The sequence below is a fragment of the Drosophila rhopaloa genome, unplaced genomic scaffold (genome assembly GCF_018152115.1).
Source record: "Drosophila rhopaloa isolate 14029-0021.01 unplaced genomic scaffold, ASM1815211v1 contig_155, whole genome shotgun sequence".
NCBI classification, from domain to species: domain Eukaryota; kingdom Metazoa; phylum Arthropoda; class Insecta; order Diptera; family Drosophilidae; genus Drosophila; species Drosophila rhopaloa.
In genome coordinates, this window is record NW_025335034.1 from 929422 (window position 1) to 950715 (window position 21294).

The 21294-nt window shown below is 40.5% G+C and overlaps 4 protein-coding genes across 5 annotated transcripts; 1 reads left to right on the plus strand and 3 right to left on the minus strand.

The window, feature by feature from the left end:
* Nucleotides 1–287: 287 nt before the first annotated feature.
* Nucleotides 288–4373, minus strand: LOC108038291 (modular serine protease). The gene is made up of 6 exons (XM_044456948.1): nt 4150–4373; nt 2579–2882; nt 1662–2137; nt 1291–1594; nt 1013–1234; nt 288–955 (listed from the first exon to the last, which is right to left on the minus strand). The coding sequence occupies exons 1-6, from the start codon at nt 4214–4216 to the stop codon at nt 448–450; spliced, it is 1881 nt and encodes a 626-aa protein (XP_044312883.1). The 5' UTR covers nt 4217–4373; the 3' UTR covers nt 288–447.
* Nucleotides 4374–10111: 5738 nt separating this feature from the next.
* On the plus strand, nt 10112–11726 carry LOC108048089 (outer dynein arm-docking complex subunit 1-like). Its single transcript, XM_044457071.1, is given in 6 exon segments — nt 10112–10115; nt 10750–10806; nt 10809–11219; nt 11284–11458; nt 11514–11587; nt 11590–11726. Coding segments are annotated over 6 exon segments (858 nt in total).
* Nucleotides 11727–12519: 793 nt separating this feature from the next.
* LOC108040576 lies at nt 12520–13563 on the minus strand. Its single transcript, XM_017118080.2, has one exon. It carries the CDS (start codon nt 13289–13291, stop codon nt 12701–12703), a length of 591 nt encoding a protein of 196 aa, XP_016973569.2. The 5' UTR covers nt 13292–13563; the 3' UTR covers nt 12520–12700.
* Nucleotides 13564–13673: 110 nt separating this feature from the next.
* Nucleotides 13674–20291, minus strand: LOC108040577 (eukaryotic translation initiation factor 5A-like). 2 transcript variants are annotated; one of them, XM_044456952.1, is made up of 3 exons: nt 20074–20291; nt 19018–19318; nt 13674–14228 (listed from the first exon to the last, which is right to left on the minus strand). In XM_044456952.1, the coding sequence occupies exons 1-3, from the start codon at nt 20138–20140 to the stop codon at nt 13721–13723; spliced, it is 876 nt and encodes a 291-aa protein (XP_044312887.1). In that variant the 5' UTR covers nt 20141–20291; the 3' UTR covers nt 13674–13720. The 2 variants fall into 2 exon arrangements, with proteins under 2 accessions (XP_044312887.1, XP_044312888.1); XM_044456953.1 differs by lacking the exon at nt 20074–20291 and adding an exon at nt 15692–15971 and having other exon boundaries at nt 19018–19130.
* Between the last annotated feature and the right edge of the window lie 1003 nt (nt 20292–21294).

The following is a 21294-nucleotide window of genomic DNA, read 5'->3' on the forward strand; positions in this document are numbered from 1 at the left end:
AACGGCTTGCTCGACATTAATAAGCTTTAACCGAATTTTGTGGGCGTCGCTTTACCTATTCGTATTCAAATAAATAAAGGAATATACCCAAAATAATAGTTTTTCTTCTAAAATGTTTAAAAAAATACATTCATAAATTAAACCTAACTAGTTTTGAAGTTCTTCAAATATACTACATATCTGAAGATATATTTGGTATTATGAAATAAGAGTAACGCTATTTAATAGTTAACCAATCCACTTTCATGAATGAGTTAATCGTTAGACTTTCTCAGTTGTTATTTGGCTTACATTGATACAGTCTGCTCTACTTGAGACTAGTTTTATTCGATATTTATTTTTTACTTAGTTTAAGTTCGCATTGTCTGGGGAACAAAAGACTATGGCCGCCGAATCTCTGCATTTAAATCTATTCTAATCACAAAGGGGCTTAATAAGTTTCCGTATTTAGGACCTGGTCTCCACGCTTCTGTGCATCGCGTTCAGGATCATGTCCTCGAAGTACTGGATGTTGGTCATCACGGTCAGGCTGTGGGCGCACTGGTCTGCGTTGGGCGCGTTGCTGATCACCCCGTAGAGGAAGTGGCGTTGGATTTTCCGGGCGGAGTTGGCATCGGTCTCGCGCTTGCCGGTGAATCCTCCGCCACTGTCGCCCTGGCAGGCCAGCGATTTGCCCTGCGTGAAGATGCAGAACTTGTCCGACTGGATGTCGCGCAGTTTCGGCCGGCACACGGAGTTCGACTTGGACACAGCCGGCACGAATTGCAGCTCGTGCTTGTTCTCGATGCTCCATCCCGCGAACTGGCCCTCCACCCCATCCGTGACGCTCTCCTTCTCCGCGAAGCTCTCGAAGCTCACACAAATGGGCCGGATCACGTGGCTCAGCTCGAAGGGTTCGTCGAGTGTCAGCAGGGCCAGATCCTGGTAGTAGTTCTCCGTTCGACCCTTGTAGTCACTGCGGAGGATAAACAAATGGCTTGGAATATGTATAGCTTTGTTTTTCCCAACTTACGGCGCTATTTCGATGAGCCTCACATCTCGCTGCTTGTCATCCGGCGTGGTCTCCCCGTAGTTGCGGTAGAACTTGGCCGCAATCACCCGGAATGTGTCGTAGCTGTAGGCCAGCCGGGTGCCCTCGTCGTATACGCAATGGGCGGCCGTGATGACGAGGTCTGGGGTGAGCAGCGATCCTCCGCACTGGAAGTGGTAGTCCTTCTCGTTGTGCCACACGTACCTACAAAGGGATCTTTAGCACCTCTGGTTAATACCGTCCGGATGGGACACACTTACAGGCCCACATGCCAGGGCACCACCGTGTTGTTGATCGTATAGCCGTTGGCCGAGAAGCTCTTGGTGGGCGTGGCTATCTGGCCGCAGTCCTGCTCGCACCGCTGACGTCCGCGGTTCCAGTAGCCGCCCTTCATGCACCTCATTTCCGGCAGGCTGCTCAGAGTCTTAAACCCGGTGGCGCAGACGAACTTCACCTCGGTGCCGGGCGGATGGAACGGCTTGCGGCAGTCCACCTGCTGCCCGTTGTGGGTGCACAGCGCCTTGGTGGAGTACCCATCGAACTCGCCGGAGCTGCTGCAGTATTCTACGAAAAAACAAGGAGCGCGAATCAAAAATGATGCAGGGCAAACAGCCATGACTGAGCCACTCACTCACGCATTTCGGGATCGTAGAAGTACCCCATTTAGTGTTGGCGCAGTAGCTGGTCTCCTCGCCCTCCAGCACAAAGCCCTGCTTGCAGGAGAAGCGCACGGTTCCGCGGGTAATGGGTCCGGTCAGGATGCGGCTGCCAGCGCCCGTCACGATGGGCCGTTCGTCGCTCAAGGGCAGGGGGCAGCCCACCAGCTCCAGCGGAGTCTCAACCACGGCGGGAGTGGTCACCTTCTTGGTCGTGTTACAGAGCAACGGGGCCTCGTCCGAACCATCGAAGCAGTCGTTCGCCCCGTTGCAGGACAGGGTTCCCGAGATGCAGCCACCCGTCCCGCACTTGAAGGAGTACGCCGGACACTCCATGTGACCGCACAGATTCACCGACTCGTCGAAGCCATCCGCACAGTCGTCCTTGCCATCGCACAGGAATTTCCCCTTGTCCAGGCAAATTCCGGAGGGACACTTGAACTCATTATCCCTAGAAAAATTAATTTGTTTAAAAGAGAGAAATATCGAAAACAGCTAAAGATCTCTGATCTCCAAGAAGCTTAGGAAAGAAACAATGGGTATTTTTATGGAGTTTTTAAAGTCTTCTTAAAAATAAACATCGGACAGAACAAATTCGATTAATGTAATGTTAGGTTTATTTAGGAGGTCGTAATCCAAATTAACCTTATTAAGAAAGTTATATACAAAAGCTTTTGATTTTAAGACAATATCATTCTGGTGGTACATCTTGAAATAACCTCATATTAGACTCCTTCTTGGATTTTATTTAGTAAGTAATTTGTGCGGCTGGGATACTGTCGTTAGATACTTAATTATTAATTTATTATTAATTTTATCCTCGCTCTAAAAGACAAACCTTCTAAATGAATGTCTATTTCTTTTTAGCTATTCTCTATGCTGTAGTACTTACTGGCAATTTCCCTGAAGAAGCCGATCGTGCTGCCGTATATCGTCCTCGTTTCCACAACGCAACTTGGTTTCGTCCGAGCCATCGGCGCATTCATTTATTTTATTGCAGGCCGCCGTCCCGATCACACATGCCCCGTAGGTGCACTGGAAGTAGGGCTTGGAGCAGTGCCTCCTCTGGGAGACGCAAGTCAGGGCCGTCTCATCAGAGCCATCCGGGCAGTTCTTGTCGCCATTGCAGACATCAAACTGCGATATGCAGCTGCCGTTGTCGCACTCAAACTGGGAGTTCTCACATTCCGCAAATACTGCAATAAAGATCGTCAATTATTTTGTACCTAACTATATTATGAGACCTGCCTTTATGCTTCGGTTTTAAATAACACAAATTTAAATTTTAAATGGTGTTAACAATAACTTAAATCAAATATTTTCAGCAATTTTTAACGAATATTAAAGAGTTTGAAATCAATCATTATAATCAACATCAGTATGTGCAAATATTTAAATAAAACAAGAGAGAACGCTATAGTCGGGAGCCACGACTATCAGATACCCGTTACTCACGTAAAGGAAGTGTGAGGGAGATGGAGATAGAAACTTTGATCACGCATAACTTTTTAACGAATGGTCCGATTTGAAAAATTTCTTCTACATTTCGATAGGTATTGATAAACACAATAAAACTGCATTTTTACTTTTCCGAAATATTTAAATTTTTTAAATCGTATATAAGCGATTGTGGGCGTTAAAGGGGGCGTGGCACCATTTTGAAACAAACTTGCGCTGCGTAGGAACTTCTAAAATCTACATGCAAAATGCCAATCTTCTAGCTTTTATAGTTTCCGAGATCTCAGCGTTCATACGGACAGACAGACAGACAGACAGACGGACAGACAGACGGACAGACGGACAGACGGACAGACGGACATGGCTATATCGACTCGGCTAGTGACCCTGATCAAGAATATATATACTTTATAGGGTCGGAAACGCTTCCTTCTAGCTGTTACATACTTTTGCACGAATACAATATACCCTTTTACTCTACGAGTAACGGGTATAAAAATAGATTGTAATAATTATATAAGTAACTAATAAGCCTATGTACCTAGAAATAAATAATTTTCTATAAATTTGTAGTCAATTGTAATATTATATATAAATAAATCAACCTAACTGTGATTACTTGAACTGTTCTTAAGAATATGATATTTTAATCGCGAATTTCTCGTTAAAACTATAAAACTGCCGGCATTAGCTTAAATATCCGGTTTTTGGTATTACATATTTCCGCAAAAACTCTCTTTTGATTCAAATTCAAAGTACTCTCTGGTCTATACTGAACAAATTAAAAATATGAGATAAACAAAGATGACTGATGGGAATGCAACGCGCGATTTCAAGATGAACCGGCTGAAATCTTGTTTTGAGACTTTCTCTCCGAGAGAACTTTGTTTTGTAAACCAATTTGTACACGCCAGTATGTGTACACTGTACAGCACACGCTCGCATATATGTACGGAAAAGGTTTATTGCCGTTCGGTTTGTATTATCATTTTGAACTTTACTCACTTGGTTTGAGCCTCAAAGAGACGGCGCAAAAGAACAGTAGATTTGATAGGATCGATTTAAGATGCATAGTCTCGGGGTTTAAATATATCTTTCTGATGCACTAGTAATGCACTCGCGAGCACAAAACACTCACATAGGAATTGGGTTTGGTTAAAATAAGTGCGTACTGATAGTGTCGATTGGAGGGGCACGTGCCGCCGAGCTTAGAACGAGTGCGACCGAGCTCACAAAGGGAACTGATCTGAGGTATGTTCAAGCTGAATCTTATAATAATAATCACAAAACACGTTTTAAGAGCACCCCATCAAAATCGATTTGACTGCAAAGAGTCTAATGTGCCTGATTCCACACTGATGGCCAAATGAATAGTGTCTTTTGAAAATTAATGTTTGAGCTTATCAGTCAATATGGCATAAAAAAAGCTAATTTGATTTTAAACTAGGTGCTTTTAAACTTTTTACTTAACTATATTCAAATGAATTAATTTCTTTAAATTTTTTCAAGTAACATATAATTAAAATTATTATTTTTACATTTAATTTGGAAAGACGAATAGTTTTCAAGTTGAATCGATATCTTGTGGGCCAGCGACATGGATGTTCTTTTAAAATCTCAAAAATTATTGAATATATTAAATAGGCTTCTTTTTTTGACCCATACACATGTTTATACCATGCTATTCCATGTACACATGTTTATCTTCTTTTCCATAATTTAAGTCATTTTATTAATGCAAATCGAATAAAATCAAAAGGATCGTCATAAGTCTATCCAAATAGATTAAATATATGTTTCAGCTATAACAATTAAATGCGGAGTTGTATATTTACAAAAAGCTCCGACATCCGATTTTGGAGTCCTGATTTCGAATAAATTAGTGACAGTATGAGACAAGACCGATTTATTGGAAAAAAACGTTTATAACCATTAGTCTAAGGTATTTTTGCAATATTATAACTTATGTTTAACAAATAAAATATATCGTGATGAGCAATTTTTTTTTTAATTTTGCGCTGGAGACGTTTGGCGTTAAATGGGCTGAGTCCGTGATGCATTTAAGTACGTGGTTGCGAACATGGCTAGAATATTAATTTTGAACATTATGATGGTATTTTTTAGTTTTGTACACCACTTATCGGTGGTTGGTGACTTAGCTACAGTGTTCCCAAATTGGTTGTAGTCCACACTATACTCACACGCATAACATGTTGATCTGTTGAGGTTGGCAATGCTGGCAGTCGTGAGGGTATGAAAGCGGTCTTGCGGCTTGGGAGCTCCTCCTACGCACTTTTGCACGGGGCCCAGGATCGTGGCGTCAGCGGGGGATCGGGATGCAACTTATGAGGGGTCTGTCAGCGGGGGGCGAGGTCGAAAAACTGACAAATTTGGGAAAAACCGCGAAACGATTTCGCGGAAAATGTGCGGAACGGGAATTTTGCGACACACAGGGTTCAGATAGGGGCAGTGCTACCACCTTTGGACTGAACGCAAATGTAGAAGTCTTCTCGAAATCGATAATACTACTCATTTTTAAAGTTTTTCTTTTAATTGTCTTTTTTGTTTAACTAGGGACCTTGTGAAGCTGTAGTATTTTGCCTTGCTGCACCAGCGTGCCGACGTGGCAACCAACCGCTGGACCTGGACGAGCCACTTTCCTGGCAGTCCAAGAGGGGCGTGACTAAACACTTTACTGTAAAGCTTGCAAAAACCAAAATTGTTTAAATTAAAGACATTTTTGAAAATTTCGGGACACCAGGTAAATAGAGGAGGTAATGCTATAAGAGATAAACCGTTATTTTCCATAAAAGAAGTTCTTTGGAGGTCCAGATCAGAAGAAGAACTTAAGGTAGGTTATTTTAAAGTCTTGTAGTATTCTTATTAAATGTAATTTAATCTTGCAAGGAGCCAATGTAGGCGATTCCAATCAAGTTGTCAATGGCCGGGCTAGATGCCCAGTTGACCAGTCTGGCCATTAAGCCCATTCTGACCATCGAGGAATCCCTGGATAGAACGGGACGATATAAACCTTTTTATCCCTACCAAGTTAACGCTGATGGATGAAGAACCAGAAAGTGGATGAGCAAGAAATCGAGTTGGTGGCTATCCAATCCCTGAGCAACCGAAAGTTTGTTCCATTATTTTTTCCTATAAGGGATTTTATGTAATTTTCCAAATTCATTGCCAAAATTAATCCCACTGCTTGTCAATAAAAACCCAAGGGCGTTTCATAATTTGTTTAAATCGTTTTGTTTAATTTATTTGTTTCATTTTCCACATTCTCACTGGTTGCTGTTTGTTTTGTGTTTGTTCTTTTTACGTATAGTTTATATTGATAATTTACAACTTACGGAGCTAACATAGAATGGCTTTAAATTAGAGTTACATAGATTAAGTATAAACGGAGCCTGCGGGTCCAATCGGCGATCGCGGGGAGGGAAGTACGAGTAGAAAATGTAGCTGCAAAGTATCTGTAGGTCTGACTGATCTGATGGAAATACGTATGTAGTTAGGAAAAGTAGTAGTCTCGATCTGGAGCGGGTCGCAGAGCTTAAAGTAAAAGCCACTAGCAATGTACACGTATGTAGCGATTATTATTACTACGAATGCACTGGTATTACGTAAGTTAGTAGTAGGTAAGTGGTAGGATGCAGTACTATATGCAAGACTCCTCCGAATCGGTCTCTATTTACGTATATCTGATGCTACGATAATCCACATTTAAATCTTTAAGTATTTTATTTTAGCGTCTATTCTTGGTTTGCGGTGGCGGGGAATACCCCAATCGATCCACGCCTCTCCTTCGCCACTTTCACGTTCTCGTTTCGCTCAGTGTATGTATACAGTAACGTATTTCGGTTCGCATCTGTGCTAGTATCTGCCGTTGCATTTAAAATCTATAACATTTAACTTATTCTTATTTACGTATTTGCATCTGCCTCCATTCCGACCTCCATATATATAAATACATAAATATATATATATATTTTTTTTTTCGCGCGGAGTCCCACGGCCCACTTACCCGCCCAACCGACCGAGGGGCGCAGCCGTGTATCGTAAGGCACGTTTCGCGATAAGATAGACGCGAGATAGGAAAATAAAGGTAAAGGTCCGGGGAAAAAAGTAATAGTTCAATAGTTCAATAGATCAATTTTGTGCCAATGAAGCAAGTATTAATCGTTTTAGGAGCGGCACAGAGTCAAGATTTGAAATTACAGGAAAAAGTCTATTATAGTCAGAACATAATACTCTGAAAGGCTCATGCAAGGCATAGTTAGATCTACAATGATTTAAAATTAGGGGAATATAATTTCTAGTTAATCTACTTGGCACAGAAAAGTTTAGCCGACTTAACAAGTCGGGGCAGTCAATATCACCATGTATAAGGTTATAAATAAAGATCGTACTAAGCATCGTTCTACGGTTGGCTAGGGATGGTAAATTTATCAAAAGAAGTCTACTAGAATAAGAAGGTAAGATAAGATTTGCATCCCAGTTTAGGCGCCGTAAAGCAAAAAGAAGGAAGTTTTTTTGTACAGATTCAATACGACCAATATGTATTCCGTATTGTGGACTCCAGACGGGAGACCCATACTCCAGAATCGGACGGACTAGCGAAATAAATAAAGTTTTAGTCAAATAAGGATCATATAATTCTTTTGACCACCTTTTAATAAATCCAAGCACTCCTCTGGCTTTATTAACCATGGACGAAATGTGATTAGAAAATTTTAGTTTAGGGTCCAAGAGAACGCCAAGATCGTTTACAAGAGTTATTCTATCCAAAGAGCTGCCACTTAACGTGTAAGTCGCGTATATCGGATTGGCCCGATAAAAAGTCATCAGCTTGCACTTGGAGCCGTTTAAATTTAGTAAATTATCTTGGCACCAGTTTTGAAAATTATCTAGATCGGATTGCAAGTCTAAATGGCATGAAATGTCCTTATACTGCAGGCACAACTTAACATCATCTGCGTACATAAGTACGCGAGAATGACTTATAATTGAGGGAATAATTAATAAATAATGTAAAAAGTAACGGACCCAGATGGCTCCCTTGTGGGACACCGGAGGTAACACGGAGAATTTCAGAAAATGAATTTTTAACAAGAAAGAAAAGCTAACTTCGGGCGGAGCCCTTGCAGAATATTCTGTAAATTATATTCTCCAAAACTATTCATATGATGCATTCTTAATACTCATAAATAATTGGCAGGTCGGATTGATTGGCCAAATATAAAACCCATAGAAAATCTCAACTTCCTAACTTAACAAACACCAAAGTTATGGCATTTCCGATCAATCAGTTATATGGCAGCTATAGGATATAGTCGGCCGATCCCGTTCCGACATATATACTGCGTACAAAAGAAAGAAGGGTGTGTGCAAAGTTTCAATTCGATAGCTTTAAAACTGAGAGACTAGTTTGCGTAGAAACAGACAGACGGACAGACGGACATGGCTATATCAACTCAGGAGGTGATCCTGATCTAGAATATATATACTTTATAGGGTCGGAGATGTCTCCTTCACTGCGTTGCACACTTTTGACCAAAATTATAATACCCTTTGCAAGGGTATAAAAAGGACCCGTTGTGACCTGCCATTTAGATAACTTGAAATCCATTTAAGCAGATGAACTGGAAAACCTAAAAGGTCAAGTTTTTGAATAAGACGTAAGTGATTTACAGAAAGTCAGTGTAAATGACGTCTGTTTGAAAACTACTATTAAAGCCTTTTATCACAAATGTAGTGAGCTCTAGAAGGTTTGTAATTGTGGATCTACGTTTAATAACTCCGTAAATAAAATATATGTAGTGTTATTGAATTACTCGAAGTCATACGTTGGTTATATTTTAATTTCTTCTATAACACAACGATGTATTCCACTTAACTTTATTATATTGTGAGGAGTCATAAACTCCCCACAAATCCCGATGCAGGAGATCGGCCTAGCAACAGCGGAGGAGGCGAGAAAGCCGGAGAAATGAAGGGCATCCAGGTCAAACGGGAAACATTCGGATCTTGGACCCTCATATGGCAAGGGCAACGAGGTCATACGGTGAATTGGCGGACTTCGGACCCGCCTAAAGAGGACCCGCCGACAAGTCTACAAGGCTGAGGCTACAACGCTGAGATCCAACGGTGCTAGGTCGTGGTAAAGTCAAACTTAGGGAGTCCTTGCGCGGTGTCAGGCGATAAAGGTGGCTAGGCGATAAGGGAGAACTTTGTTCTACCTGCTAGGAGATACACCTTGCCGACAAAGTCCAGGCTGAACTCCGGAAGCCAGGCGATAAAGTTGGCTAGGCGATAAGGCGTAACTTCGGTTCACCTGCTAGGCGATACACCTTGCCGGCCCCGGTAGGGAAGTTCGCATAACATCCAGGGTTTTGGTGGAGTCGTCCCGATATCAGTCACCCGGAGCAGCAAGCCGAAGCAACGCAGTAGCAGGCCAGGAGCGACGTAGCGGTAAGCCAGGAGCGACGCAGCAGCACGCCACGAGCAGCGCAGCAGCGAGCCAGGAGCAGCTCAGCAGAAGACAGCGACAACGGGCAGCAGATTAATAGCAATAAGGCTATATTTTAGAGAAACAATAAACCAGCACCAACCTAATCAGTTCTGGCGTTATCCTTTGGTCACGGGCGGTCATTCAATATAAATTTGGTGGAACGAACTCACAACCTCTCTGAGCTAGCCGCACGTTTACGTAGCGAGCAGAAATAAAGAATCAGGTCGTTACAATATATATCAAGAATTATATATATGTATATCTATAATCGAATCTTAGGCTCTAGTTACGTATACATCTTGTGCAGGGCATCGTTTTGGATGGCCCATAACTGGGATAAGTTCGGAAACTCAACTGAAGGATGAAGTTTCGGGACACACCGCGTGGCTTGATTCGAGCACAGCTCGTTGGATCCACTAAACTATATATGGTATCGGTATCGTAATCGTTATCGGTATGGGTATGGGTATCTCTATAGAGCGTACAACTTACGATCAATTAACGGAACGAGATCAAAAGCAATTTCGCATGCAAGCGGGCATCCCGCGAACTCTCAAACAACTCAGGCTCTAATTACACTGGGAGAACAGAAAATCGCACTGGCAGAACTAAAATAATAACACAACAATCGACTTCGTTTTCTCATTGTTTTTTTTTAGATTTTTTCAAAACCAATAATTTATTTGCGTTTGTCGGAGCAAACGGTTTGTTGTACTCCTCTTCTCGTCGCTTCTGTCGGATAATCTCATAAACGCTTGTCATTAAACTAAACATAATAATAATAAAATTAGGCTTTAATTTAATTTAAAAGGTAAACACACTACACATTACTTAAAGAAACAGCTTCACTCTAGTCGTTTGGGCGAGAACTAAACAAATTCGTTTACAAATAAACAGAGTTAACTAAAATTGCATTATTTTATTTAATAAGCACAAACTATACACATTCAATTATTCGATCCTCCCAAAAACGTTTGTTTTTCGTTTCGCAATATGTTTACTTGGCTAACAAATTCTATTTATATTTAAGTTAAAGTTTAATAGTTTTCTTTTTGTTTTTCGTTTCCTTTGTTACGCATCTTAAATTGGTTTAGAACTGGTTTTTACCAAAAATGCATCATTCATCATGGATCTTATCGACCAGTCGACGCTGGCCAGCGGGAGGAACTCTGCAACAAGCTGTCCGTACTGAAGGACCGCAACGAGAACGACAAGGTGATGCACATCCAGGAGATGCGCGAGATGCAGCGTCGCCTGGAGCACGATGCCAAGTTGCAGAAGTTCTTTGAAATAAAAGGCCAGAAGCGACTCAATCCAGAGCTGGAGCAGCGCGAGCTGGACAAAAAGCAGAGCCAGAAGGAGACCTACGAGCGGCAACTCCTGGAGTACAAGGAGATTATCGAGAAAATCAAGCTGCTCTACGGAGAGGAGGATGCGGAGCGACTGGTGGCCCAGTTCAAGCGCCAGGAGGACGAAAACTTTGCCCTCTTCAATTATGTGAACGAACTGAGCCACGAGGTGGAGGTGTTGAACGATTCCACACAAGAGCTGCAGGATGAAATAGGTGGGCTTACAGAAAGGATATCCTGGATATTATAGAACCGATTTATAGAAACTCTAATTCACAGAACGTCAGAAATCGGAGCAGACAGAAAAGGAGTTGAAGCTCAAGACTGAGGCGCTGGACTATCTGAATGCCGAAAAGGAGCGGATCGAGCAACTTGCTGAAGAGACTAGGGAAAAGAAGCGCACCCTGATCATCAGACTAGACCAGCTTCTCAAGGGCATCGAGGATATATTCAGGTGAGACCTTGTAGGATTTTACTTTCCTATAAACTAATGGCTAAATGCTTTACAGACAACTAGCCTGCGACAATGCCCCCATCCTGAATGTGCTTAGCACGAAGTCTTTTTTAACGGTGCACAACGTAAAGTTATTGGCGTTATTGAGCGACGCGTCAATCTAATCATCAGTGCCATTAATATCGAGGATAATTCCAATAAAATACTGGCCAGAAAAGATCGAGTTCCCAAGTTTAACATACGGGAATCGGCCAAGACTAAAACTTGAAGATAACAACGGCTTGCTCGACATTAATAAGCTTTAACCGAATTTTGTGGGCGTCGCTATACCTATAACCTATAACATATTCGTATTCAATTTAATAAAGGAATATACCCAAAATAATAGTTTTTCTTCTAAAATTTTTAAAAAATACATTCATAACTTAAACCTAACTAGTTTTGAAGTTCTTCACATATACTACATATCTGAAGAGATATTTGGTATTATCCAATCCACTTTCATGAATGAGTTGTTATTTGGCTTACATTGATACAGTGTGCTCTTCTTGAGACTAGTTTTATTTGATATTTTTATACCCTTGCAGAGGGTATTATAATTTTGGTCAAAAGTGTGCAACGCAGTGAAGGAGACATCTCCGACCCTATAAAGTATATATATTCTTGATCAGGATCACCTCCTGAGTTGATATAGCCATGTCCGTCTGTCCGTCTGTCTGTTTCTACGCAAACTAGTCTCTCAGTTTTAAAGCTATCGAGTTGAAACTTTGCACACACCCTTCTTTCCTTTGCACGCAGTATATATGTCGGAACGGCCGGGATCGGCCGACTATATCCTATAGCTGCCATATAACTGATTGATCGGAAATGCCATAACTTTGATGTTTGTAAAGTTAGGAAGCTATGGGTTTTATAATTGGCCAATCAATCCGACCTACCAAATTTCATAAGGATCGGAGGACTATATCCTATAGCCGCCATATAACTGATTAATCGGAAATGCCGTAACTTTGTTGTTTGTTAAGTTAGGAAGTTGGTAAATAAAAACTATAAGCACCCACTTTCCAAGTAAGCATTACAAATTTATTAGATGCGCTGTTTCTCGCATTATTTAAGAAACATTAATTTATTCTTTAAAAATCCAAGATTTGGTTTTTGTTAATTGTACACAATAGTTTCGTGATAACTTAATGCATTATTAATAGGAAGATTAACATGTTAGTTCCTCTGTTTATTGTGGTTTTAAAAACCGAATAAAAACAGATTTTTTTTTATTAAACTTTTGGATGATCTCTTGATATGTGGTGGTATTCGAAAGGGATCGGGGGGCAGACGCAGGCTACGGCGACGCAGCGCCTTCAGGGCCAGATCCTTGTACTTCTGCTTCCGTACCCTGTCCATCCTTTTCCACAAGTCATTGGCCAATCCCTGAAGTCGCAGAAGATCCTTGTATCCCAGCCTTCGAATGTAGAGCTGTTGTTCTGGATCCAAGCCGTGTTTTCTTCGCTCCTGTGAGAGCACAAGGTCGTAGTATCCATCGTACATCTCGCGCACAAAATTCTGAAAGGCTGATGTTTTCGCCTGCATTGCCACCTTTCGGGTTTTCTGGTGCTCCAAGGTGCTGGGCGATAAGACCACATGGCGACTTATAGATGGAATGAGAAATCGGGTATGTTGTTGCAGGGGGATACTCCTCTCACTTTGCAGACTCAGATGAGTCAGGTGACTGTGCTTGCTTGCGGAAACGCCCAGAACAACTCGGTCCTGCAACCTTTTAGGTGGATCTGTAAGGGAGTCCAGTACACGCCAAAGATTTCTCCAGAATTGTGGCATTTTCGGCTATAAGCTAGGATGTCTAGGTGCTGTGAACGGACAAGCATGGCCTGCTGCTCCAAAAAGAGCTCCCTCGTAACATTTGTAATATTAATTTAGACTATCATGTTTATCTTTGAACCAAAATGTTTCTCTCTGCAAAACTTTGAAAATGTGTGTTGATCGTATATCCTTGTGTAAGTCACAATTACTCGCAGAATGGGTAAATAAAACAAAAGATTACTTGACAACGATGTTATAGCTTCCCTATCTGTGTGCTCTATTTGGAATTGCTCGCTAAATATATCAATTGAACAATTGAATATCATAAATTAACCTTATTTAGCCTTAATTCATTATATAAAACTATTTTTAAGCCCAAAAAATTCAAGAAAAGATCGCATCCATTGTTTTATTCATTTATTCCAGCTGCTTCCCATCCAATACCCTTTATGCTTCTCCTTCGTCGAAACCCGTGTTGTTCTTGATCGCGATGATGCATTCCTCTCCGCGGGCCGCCAAAACGGTCAAGAGAAGGTCCTTGCCATTGTCGAAATCGGAGCGTATAGCTCCACCCAAATCCCCGTCCGGGAGCTTGAGATCCTCGCGGAGATCCCCTCCTTCCTTCATCAAAGTGACGAATCCATCGTCACTGATGGAGATCAGCTGGAAGTCCACGCACTTCACATTCGGCACATCGATGTTGTGGGTCGAGGGGCAGAGGTCCTCGTACTTCTTCTGGGTGAAAATATCCACGCCCACTAGGTGAATCTCGGCGTGATCGTGTTTCCCAGTCTTTGAGGTAGACATATCCACGATCTTGCAGGGGCGTCCCTTTAGCATGACAAAATCATTCTTTCGCAATGCAGAGCAGTGCCTCGGAAAGGTAATCGATGGTATCGAGTCCACGGCACCGAAATGGTCATTGTCATCATCTGCCATGTTCCGGGTTTGTTTCCTTTTTTCGAAAATAGAAATAATAAAAAATTAAACTTTCCCGTTCGCTAGATTAATTGTAACTGAACACAAAACTGTAAGTTCCTAGCCTAGAATAAGATTTTAGATTATCTTTCTTTTCTTTGCACCCAGTATATAAGTCGGAACGGCCGAGATCGGCCGACTATATCCTATAGCTGCCATACAACTGATTGATCGGAAATGCCATAACTTTGGTGTTTGTTAAATTAGGAAGTTGGGATTTTCTATGGGTTTTATTTTTGGCCAATCAATCCGACATACCAAATTTCATAAGGATCGGCCGACTACATTCTATAGCTGCCATATAACTGAACGATCGGGAATGCCATAACTTTGGTGTTTATACCCTTGTAGAGGGTATTATAATTTTGGTCAAAAGTGTACAACGCAGTGAAGGAGACATCTCCGACCCTTTCTTGTTTTTTAAATGCCACTTGTAAGGATGTTTTCCCAGCCAGAATATGCTTAGGGGTTGGCTAGGGCCTCCACAAAATATTTATAAATTTGCAGTGGACGATGTGGGTTAATTGAGTGAGTTTTGAGGCGTGGTCTTTATAATTAGGAGAGGAAATCGAAGTAAAAGATACGAGACTAGACCTAAGACCGGTTACCGAGCTCGGGCATAGAGTAAGAAACTATATAGAGGTTTCATTTGCTCTGCTGAGAGCCATGTTCGAAGCCAACTTCGGTTTCTCACCACAACATGTGCGAGGCACAAGCAATAGTATGGGGAGTTCTCGCACCAATCCTTAGGAATAAGAGCGACCAATGCAGCAATAAGAATTCACCATGGGTCTCGAATGAAGCAAGATTCGAACAAATGAAAAACTACCTTTTTTCCGTTTTTTCCCTACGTGACATCACTGGCAAAGTCACTCGAGAGCGCGGGCAGAGCAAATGAAACCTCTATATAGTTTCTTACTCTATGGCTCGGGCAGACCCTGGACTTGGTAAACAGCTATCGTAGAAATCTATGTCGGTTATGGGATTTATCTGTGACTACAAGGGCGGGCCCTGTGTTTTATTAACAACTATAATATAACTCAGGCGGACCCAGGGTTTTATTACTAATTACGATAAAACTCGGGCGGACCCAGGGTTTTATTAATAACTACGATACAACTCTATTAACGGCTGATATTTTAAGTAATTACTCGTCGGGGTTACGGTTCTGTTACGTTTGATCGATTCTCGGGTTAGGGTTATTATCATTCGATATAATTAATTTATTTATTCGACGGACTTGATTGAGACGGGTCGAAGGTCAGGGAAAAGGAATACGCACTCATTGTCAAAATTATAATTCATTAAATTTTCACCATTGGCTTCTCTCGCCTTCTCGTCTCGTATAATCTCAAATCTCCGCCTACAGTTTTTTTTTGTTATAATCGCGTTTCTCGCTACACCAGTAAAATTTCTGCACGACTGTACCGTTTTGCTTACCAACTATAAAACCGCGTGGTCTGCCTAATTGTGACTTATCTCGTTTTTTTAAGTACGTCTATCCGGCTCCGATGTTCGCGTGTCAATCTCCAGAGTTCATTCCATTTTCGATCTCGTGCTCTTGGCCCTTCCGATCTCACCATTTTGTCACCACGCAGTCGCAGTGGTGAACTTCTCGGCAAGTTCGAGACTCTCTTTTCTGAGTTGCCTAAAACTCGTTTTTTAATTAGAAAACTAACTTTTAAGTAGAGCAACAAAGTAAGTCCAGCGGAGTCCACTTCTGAAATTAATTGAGATTTGTAGAGAATTAAATTCTTGTTAAAATGTATATTGTTAGAATCGCCACTTATTGCCACTATTACCGTAATTTAATTTTTAAGTACAAAACCTCAAATTTTGCAACTTTCACAGTAGTTTCGATGAAGATAAGAATCTTTTAGATTTTCCAAGCAATATTGGACTTGAATTCGAAGAGCATGAGTTTTAATAATAGGTGCCTTTTATATACTTATCAATACAACTTGTTTAATCCAATTTTTGTGCATTTACATTGCACCTTTGTGGAACGAATAACATTTTGTTTTGCATTTTTAATTCTATTAAAAGGCAGATATAAAAAATATAAAGAAAATATAAAAAAAATAACGTCGGAATCGCCGTCACACATTTTGTTGAAAATTTTGTAACGAATTCAAAGAGGTATGCCATTCCAACATCGGACCACTATTTCCCAGGGTTTTTATTTAAAAACCGAAAAATCGAGCTGATTTGTTTCGAATTTTGGCAAATGATTTTTTATACCCTTCCAGAGGGTATTATAAGTTTGGACAAAAGTGTGCAACGCAGTGAAGGAGACATCTCCGACCCTATAAAGTATATATATTCTTGATCAGGATCAATAGGGGAGTCGATATAGCCATGTCCGTCTGTCCGTCCGTCCGTCTGTCCGTCTGTTTCAATACCGTTTGCGAGCTCAGTTTAAAAGCTAGCGATCTGAAACTTTCACAGTCGTTCTAAAACAAGTGTACGCAGATCGAGTTTGAAAACCGCCCCGATCGGATGTCTATATGCTATAGCTCCCATAGGAACAATCGGATATAACTTGCAAGAATGAAAGATATTTCGCGCAGTGTAAAAGCTATTAACATAAATCTTTCCAAATCTTATTTTTTTATGCTTACCTTGATCAGGGTAAAAGCGCGTGACGATCGGACGTCTATATCCTATAGCTCCCATAGGAACAAAAGGGTAAAATCGGTTAAAATTTAATGATTTTTAGGATATTTCGCGCAGTATACAAGCTATTGACATGAATCTTTCCAAATCGTATTTTTTTATGCTTACATTGATCAAGGTGATCGGTGCCGATCGGACGTTTATATTCTATAACTCCCATAGGAACAATAAGGTAAAATCGGTCCATATTTGATGATTGCCAGAATATTTCGCGCAGTGTGTAAGCTACTAACATACATTTTTATACCCTTGCAGAGGGTATTATAATTTCAGTCAAAAGTTTGCAACGCAGTGAAGGAGACATTTCCGACCCTATAAAGTATATATATTCTTGATCAGCATCACCATGAGAGTCGATCTAGCCATGTCCGTCTGTCCGTCTGTCCGACCGTCCGTCCGTTTCTACGCAAACTAGTCCCTCAGTTTTAAAGCTATCTGCTTGAAACTTTCCCAAAAGTTGTCTTTCTATTGCAGGTAGTATATAAGTCGGAACGAGCCGGATCGGGCGACTATATCATATAGCTGCCATATAACTGAACGATCGGAAAAGCCATAACGTTGATGTTTTTAAAGTTAGGAAGTTGGGATTTTCTATGAGTTTTATTTTTGACCAATTTATCCGACCTACCAAATTTCATAAGGATCGGACGACTATATCCTATAGCCGCCATATAACTGATTGATCGGAAATGCCATAACTTTGGTGTTTGCAAAGTTAGGAAGTTGGGATTTTCTATGGGTTTTATTTTTTGCCAATCAATCCGACCTACCAAATTTCATAAGGATCGGCCGACTATATCCAATAGCTGCCATATAACTGAACGATTGGAAATGCCATAACTATGGTGTTTGAGTATTAAGAATGCATCATATGAATAGTTTTGGAGAATATAATTTACAGAATATTCTGATAGGGTTTATCAACTTCGGCTCCGTCCGAAGTTAGCTTTCCTTTCTTGTTCCAATTCTTATTTATTTACGCATATCTTGGTTAGGGTAAAAGCGCTTGCCGCTCGGAAGTCTATATCTTAAAGGAGATAGGAAAAATTGTTAAAGGCTGCGAAAGTATCCATTTTTATACCCGTTACTCGTAGAGTAAAAGGGTATATTTTATTCGTGCAAAAGTATGTAACAGGTAGAAGGAAGCGTTTCCGACCCTATAAAGTATATATATTCTTGTTCAGGATCACTAGCCGAGTCGATCTAGCCATGTCCGTCTGTCCGTCTGTCTGTCCGTCTGTCTGTCTGTCCGTATGAACGCTGAGATCTCGGAAACTATAAAAGCTAGAAGATTGGCATTTTGCATGTAGATTTTAGGAGTTCCAACGCAGCGCAAGTTTGTTTCAAAATGGTGCCACGCCCCCTCTGACGCCCACAAGCCACAAACTGTGGCCACAGTTTTTATGCTATTATGAAAATTTTAATTGATATGTATTTGTTTCGTCAATACCTATCGATTGGCCTAATAAAATTTTGACACGCCCACTCTAACGCCCAAAAACCCATTAAACGCTTAAGCCTGGCTAGCGCCGACATTTCCGCCTTTCATTTCGCAATACAATAGCGCCATCTAACGGATGACTTTGGAACAGCTGGCCAAGGTGCTAATTCGAGCGGCGAAAAACATACAAGAAGGCATATTTATATTAAGTTGTTTAGCTGAGTAACGGGTATCTAATAGTCGAGGCACTCGACTATAGCGTTCTCTCTTGTTTCTATTTGTATATGACATATTTGCAGTATAAAAGCAATTGACTTGAAACGATGCAAATCTAGTTTACTTATGTATACCTTATTCCTTTCGCTACTTTTTCACTTTTAGCAATTTCGGCAAAGTCTGCAAGGGTATTAAAACTTCGGCTTGCCGAAGTTAGCTTCCGTCCTCGTTTATAAGTATGAAGAATGCATCATATGAATAATTTTGGAGACTATAATTTACAGAGTATTCTGCAAGGGTATATCAACTTCGGCTCCGCCCGAAGTTAGCTTTCCTTTCTTGTTTATAATTAATTTTATCCTCGCTCTAAAAGACAAACCTTCTATGTGAATGTCTATTTCTTTTTAGCTATTCTCTATGCTGTAGTACATACTGGCAATTTCCCTGAAGAAGGCGATCGTGCTGCCGTATATCGTCCTCGTTGCCACATCGCAACTTGGTTTCGTCCGAGCCATCGGCGCATTCATTTATTTTATTGCAGGCCGCCGTCCCGATCACACATGCCCCGTAGGTGCACTGGAAGTGCTTGGAGCAGTGCCTCCGATGGGAGACGCAAGTCGGGGCCGTCTCATCGGAGCCATCCGGGCAGTTCTTGTCGCCGTTGCAGACATCAAACTGCGATATGCAGCTGCCGTTGTCGCACTCAAATTGGGAGCTCTCACATTCCGCAAATACTGCAATAAAGATCGTCAATTATTTTGTACCTAACTATATTATGAGGTCTGCCTTATATTATGAGACCTGCCTTTATGCTTCATAAGACAAATTTTGAAATTTTAAATGATGTTAACAATAACTTAAATCAAATATTATCAGCAATTTTTAACGAATATTAAAGAGTTTGAAATCAATCATTATAACCAACATCAGTATGTGCAAATATTTAAATATTTATATAAATATGCATCGACATTATCTCACGGCTGTGCCTTTAAAATAGATTGTAATAATATATAAGTAACTAATAAGCCTATGTACCTAGAAATGAATAATTTTCTATAAATTTGTAGTCAATTGTAATATATAAATAAATCAACCTAACTGTGATTACTTGAACTGATCTTAAGAATATGATATTTTAATCGCGAATTTCTCGTTAAAACTGCCGGCATTAGCTTAAATATCCGGTTTTTGATATTACATATTTCCGCAAACACTCTTTTTTGATTCAAATTCAAAGTACTCTCTGGTCTATACTAAACAAATTAAAAATCTGAGATAAACAAAGATGACTGATGGGAATGCAACGCGTGATTTCAAGATGAACCGGCTCAGATCTTGTTTTGAGACTTTCTCTCCGAGAGAACTTTGTTTTGTAAACCAATTTGTACACGCCAGTATGTGTACACTGTACAGCACACGCTCGCATATATGTACGGAAAAGGTTTATTGCCGTTCGGTTTGTATTATCATTTTGAACTTTACTCACTTGGTTTGAGCCTCAAAGAGACGGCGCAAAAGAACAGTAGATTTGATAGGATCGATTTAAGATGCATAGTCTCGGGGTTTAAATGGATCTTTCTGATGCACTAGTAATGCACTCGCGAACACAAAACACTCACATAGGAATTGGGTTGGTTAAAATATGTGCGAAGTGATAGTGTCGATTGGAGGGGCACGTGCCGCCGAGCTTAGAACGAGTGCGACCGAGCTCACAAAGGGAACTGATCTGAGGTATGTTCAAGCTGGATCTTATAATAATAATCACAAAACACGTTTTAAGAGCACCCCATCAAAATCGATTTGACTGCAAAGAGTCTAATGTGTCTGATTCCACACTGATGGCCAAATGAATAGTGTGTTTTGAAAATTAATGTTTGAGCTTATCAATATGGCATAAAAAAAGCTAATTTGATTTGAAACTAGGTGCTTTTAAACTTTTTACTTAACTATATTCAAATGAATTAATTTCTTTAAAGTTTTTCAAGTAACATATAATTAAAATTATTATTTTTACCTTTAATTTGGAAAGACGAATAGTTTTCAAGTTGAATCGATATCTTTTGGGCCAGCGACATGGATGTTCTTTAAAATACAGTTTTTCTTTTAAAATCTGAAATATGATTGAATTCTTGTTTCTTTTTTTGATTTTTTTTAATTTAAGTCATTTTATTAATGCAAATCGAATAAAATCAAAAGGATCGTCGTAACACTATCCAAATAGATTATATATATGTTTCAACTATAACAATTAAATACGGGGTTGTATACTTACAAAAGCTCCGACATCCGATTACTTTAAAATTTTCTGGATCAATGTATTTTGGAGTCCTGATTTCGAATAAATTAGTGGCAGTTGGAGACAAGACCGATTTCTTGGAAAAAACGTTAATAACCATTAGTTTTATGTTTTTTTAATTTTGCGTTGAAGACGTTTGGCGTTAAATGGGCTGAGTCCGTGATGCAATTAAATACGTGGTTGCGAACATCGCTAAAATATTCATTTTAAACATTATGATGGTATTTTTTAGTTTTGTACACCACTTATCGGTGGTTGGTGACTTAGCTACAGTGTTCCCAAATTGGTTGTAGTCCACAGTACACTCACACGCATAACATGTTGATCTGTTGAGGTTGGCAATGCTGGCAGTCGTGAGGGTATGAAAGCGGTCTTGCGGCTTGGGAGCTCCTCCTACGCACTTATGCACGG

What these genes read in the sequence shown, in the direction of transcription:
- LOC108038291 (XM_044456948.1), bottom strand. Translation starts at nt 4,216, where the DNA reads ATGCATCTTAAATCGATCCTATCAAATCTACTGTTCTTTTGCGCCGTC. An exon ending in TACGATCCCGAAATGCGTGA is followed by an intron (nt 1,595 to 1,661) that starts GTGAGTGGCTCA and finishes GTTTTTTCGTAG; the next exon opens with AATACTGCAGCAGCTCCGGC. An exon ending in GTGCCCTGGCATGTGGGCCT is followed by an intron (nt 1,235 to 1,290) that starts GTAAGTGTGTCC and finishes ATCCCTTTGTAG; the next exon opens with GTACGTGTGGCACAACGAGA.
- LOC108040576 (XM_017118080.2), bottom strand. Translation starts at nt 13,291, where the DNA reads ATGCCACAATTCTGGAGAAATCTTTGGCGTGTACTGGACTCCCTTACA.
- LOC108040577 (XM_044456952.1), bottom strand. Translation starts at nt 20,140, where the DNA reads ATGCATCTTAAATCGATCCTATCAAATCTACTGTTCTTTTGCGCCGTC. An exon ending in CTCTTTGAGGCTCAAACCAA is followed by an intron (nt 19,319 to 20,073) that starts GTGAGTAAAGTT and finishes TCTTTATTGCAG; the next exon opens with TATTTGCGGAATGTGAGAGC. An exon ending in CTTCTTCAGGGAAATTGCCA is followed by an intron (nt 14,229 to 19,017) that starts GTATGTACTACA and finishes TTTCGAAAAAAG; the next exon opens with GAAACAAACCCGGAACATGG.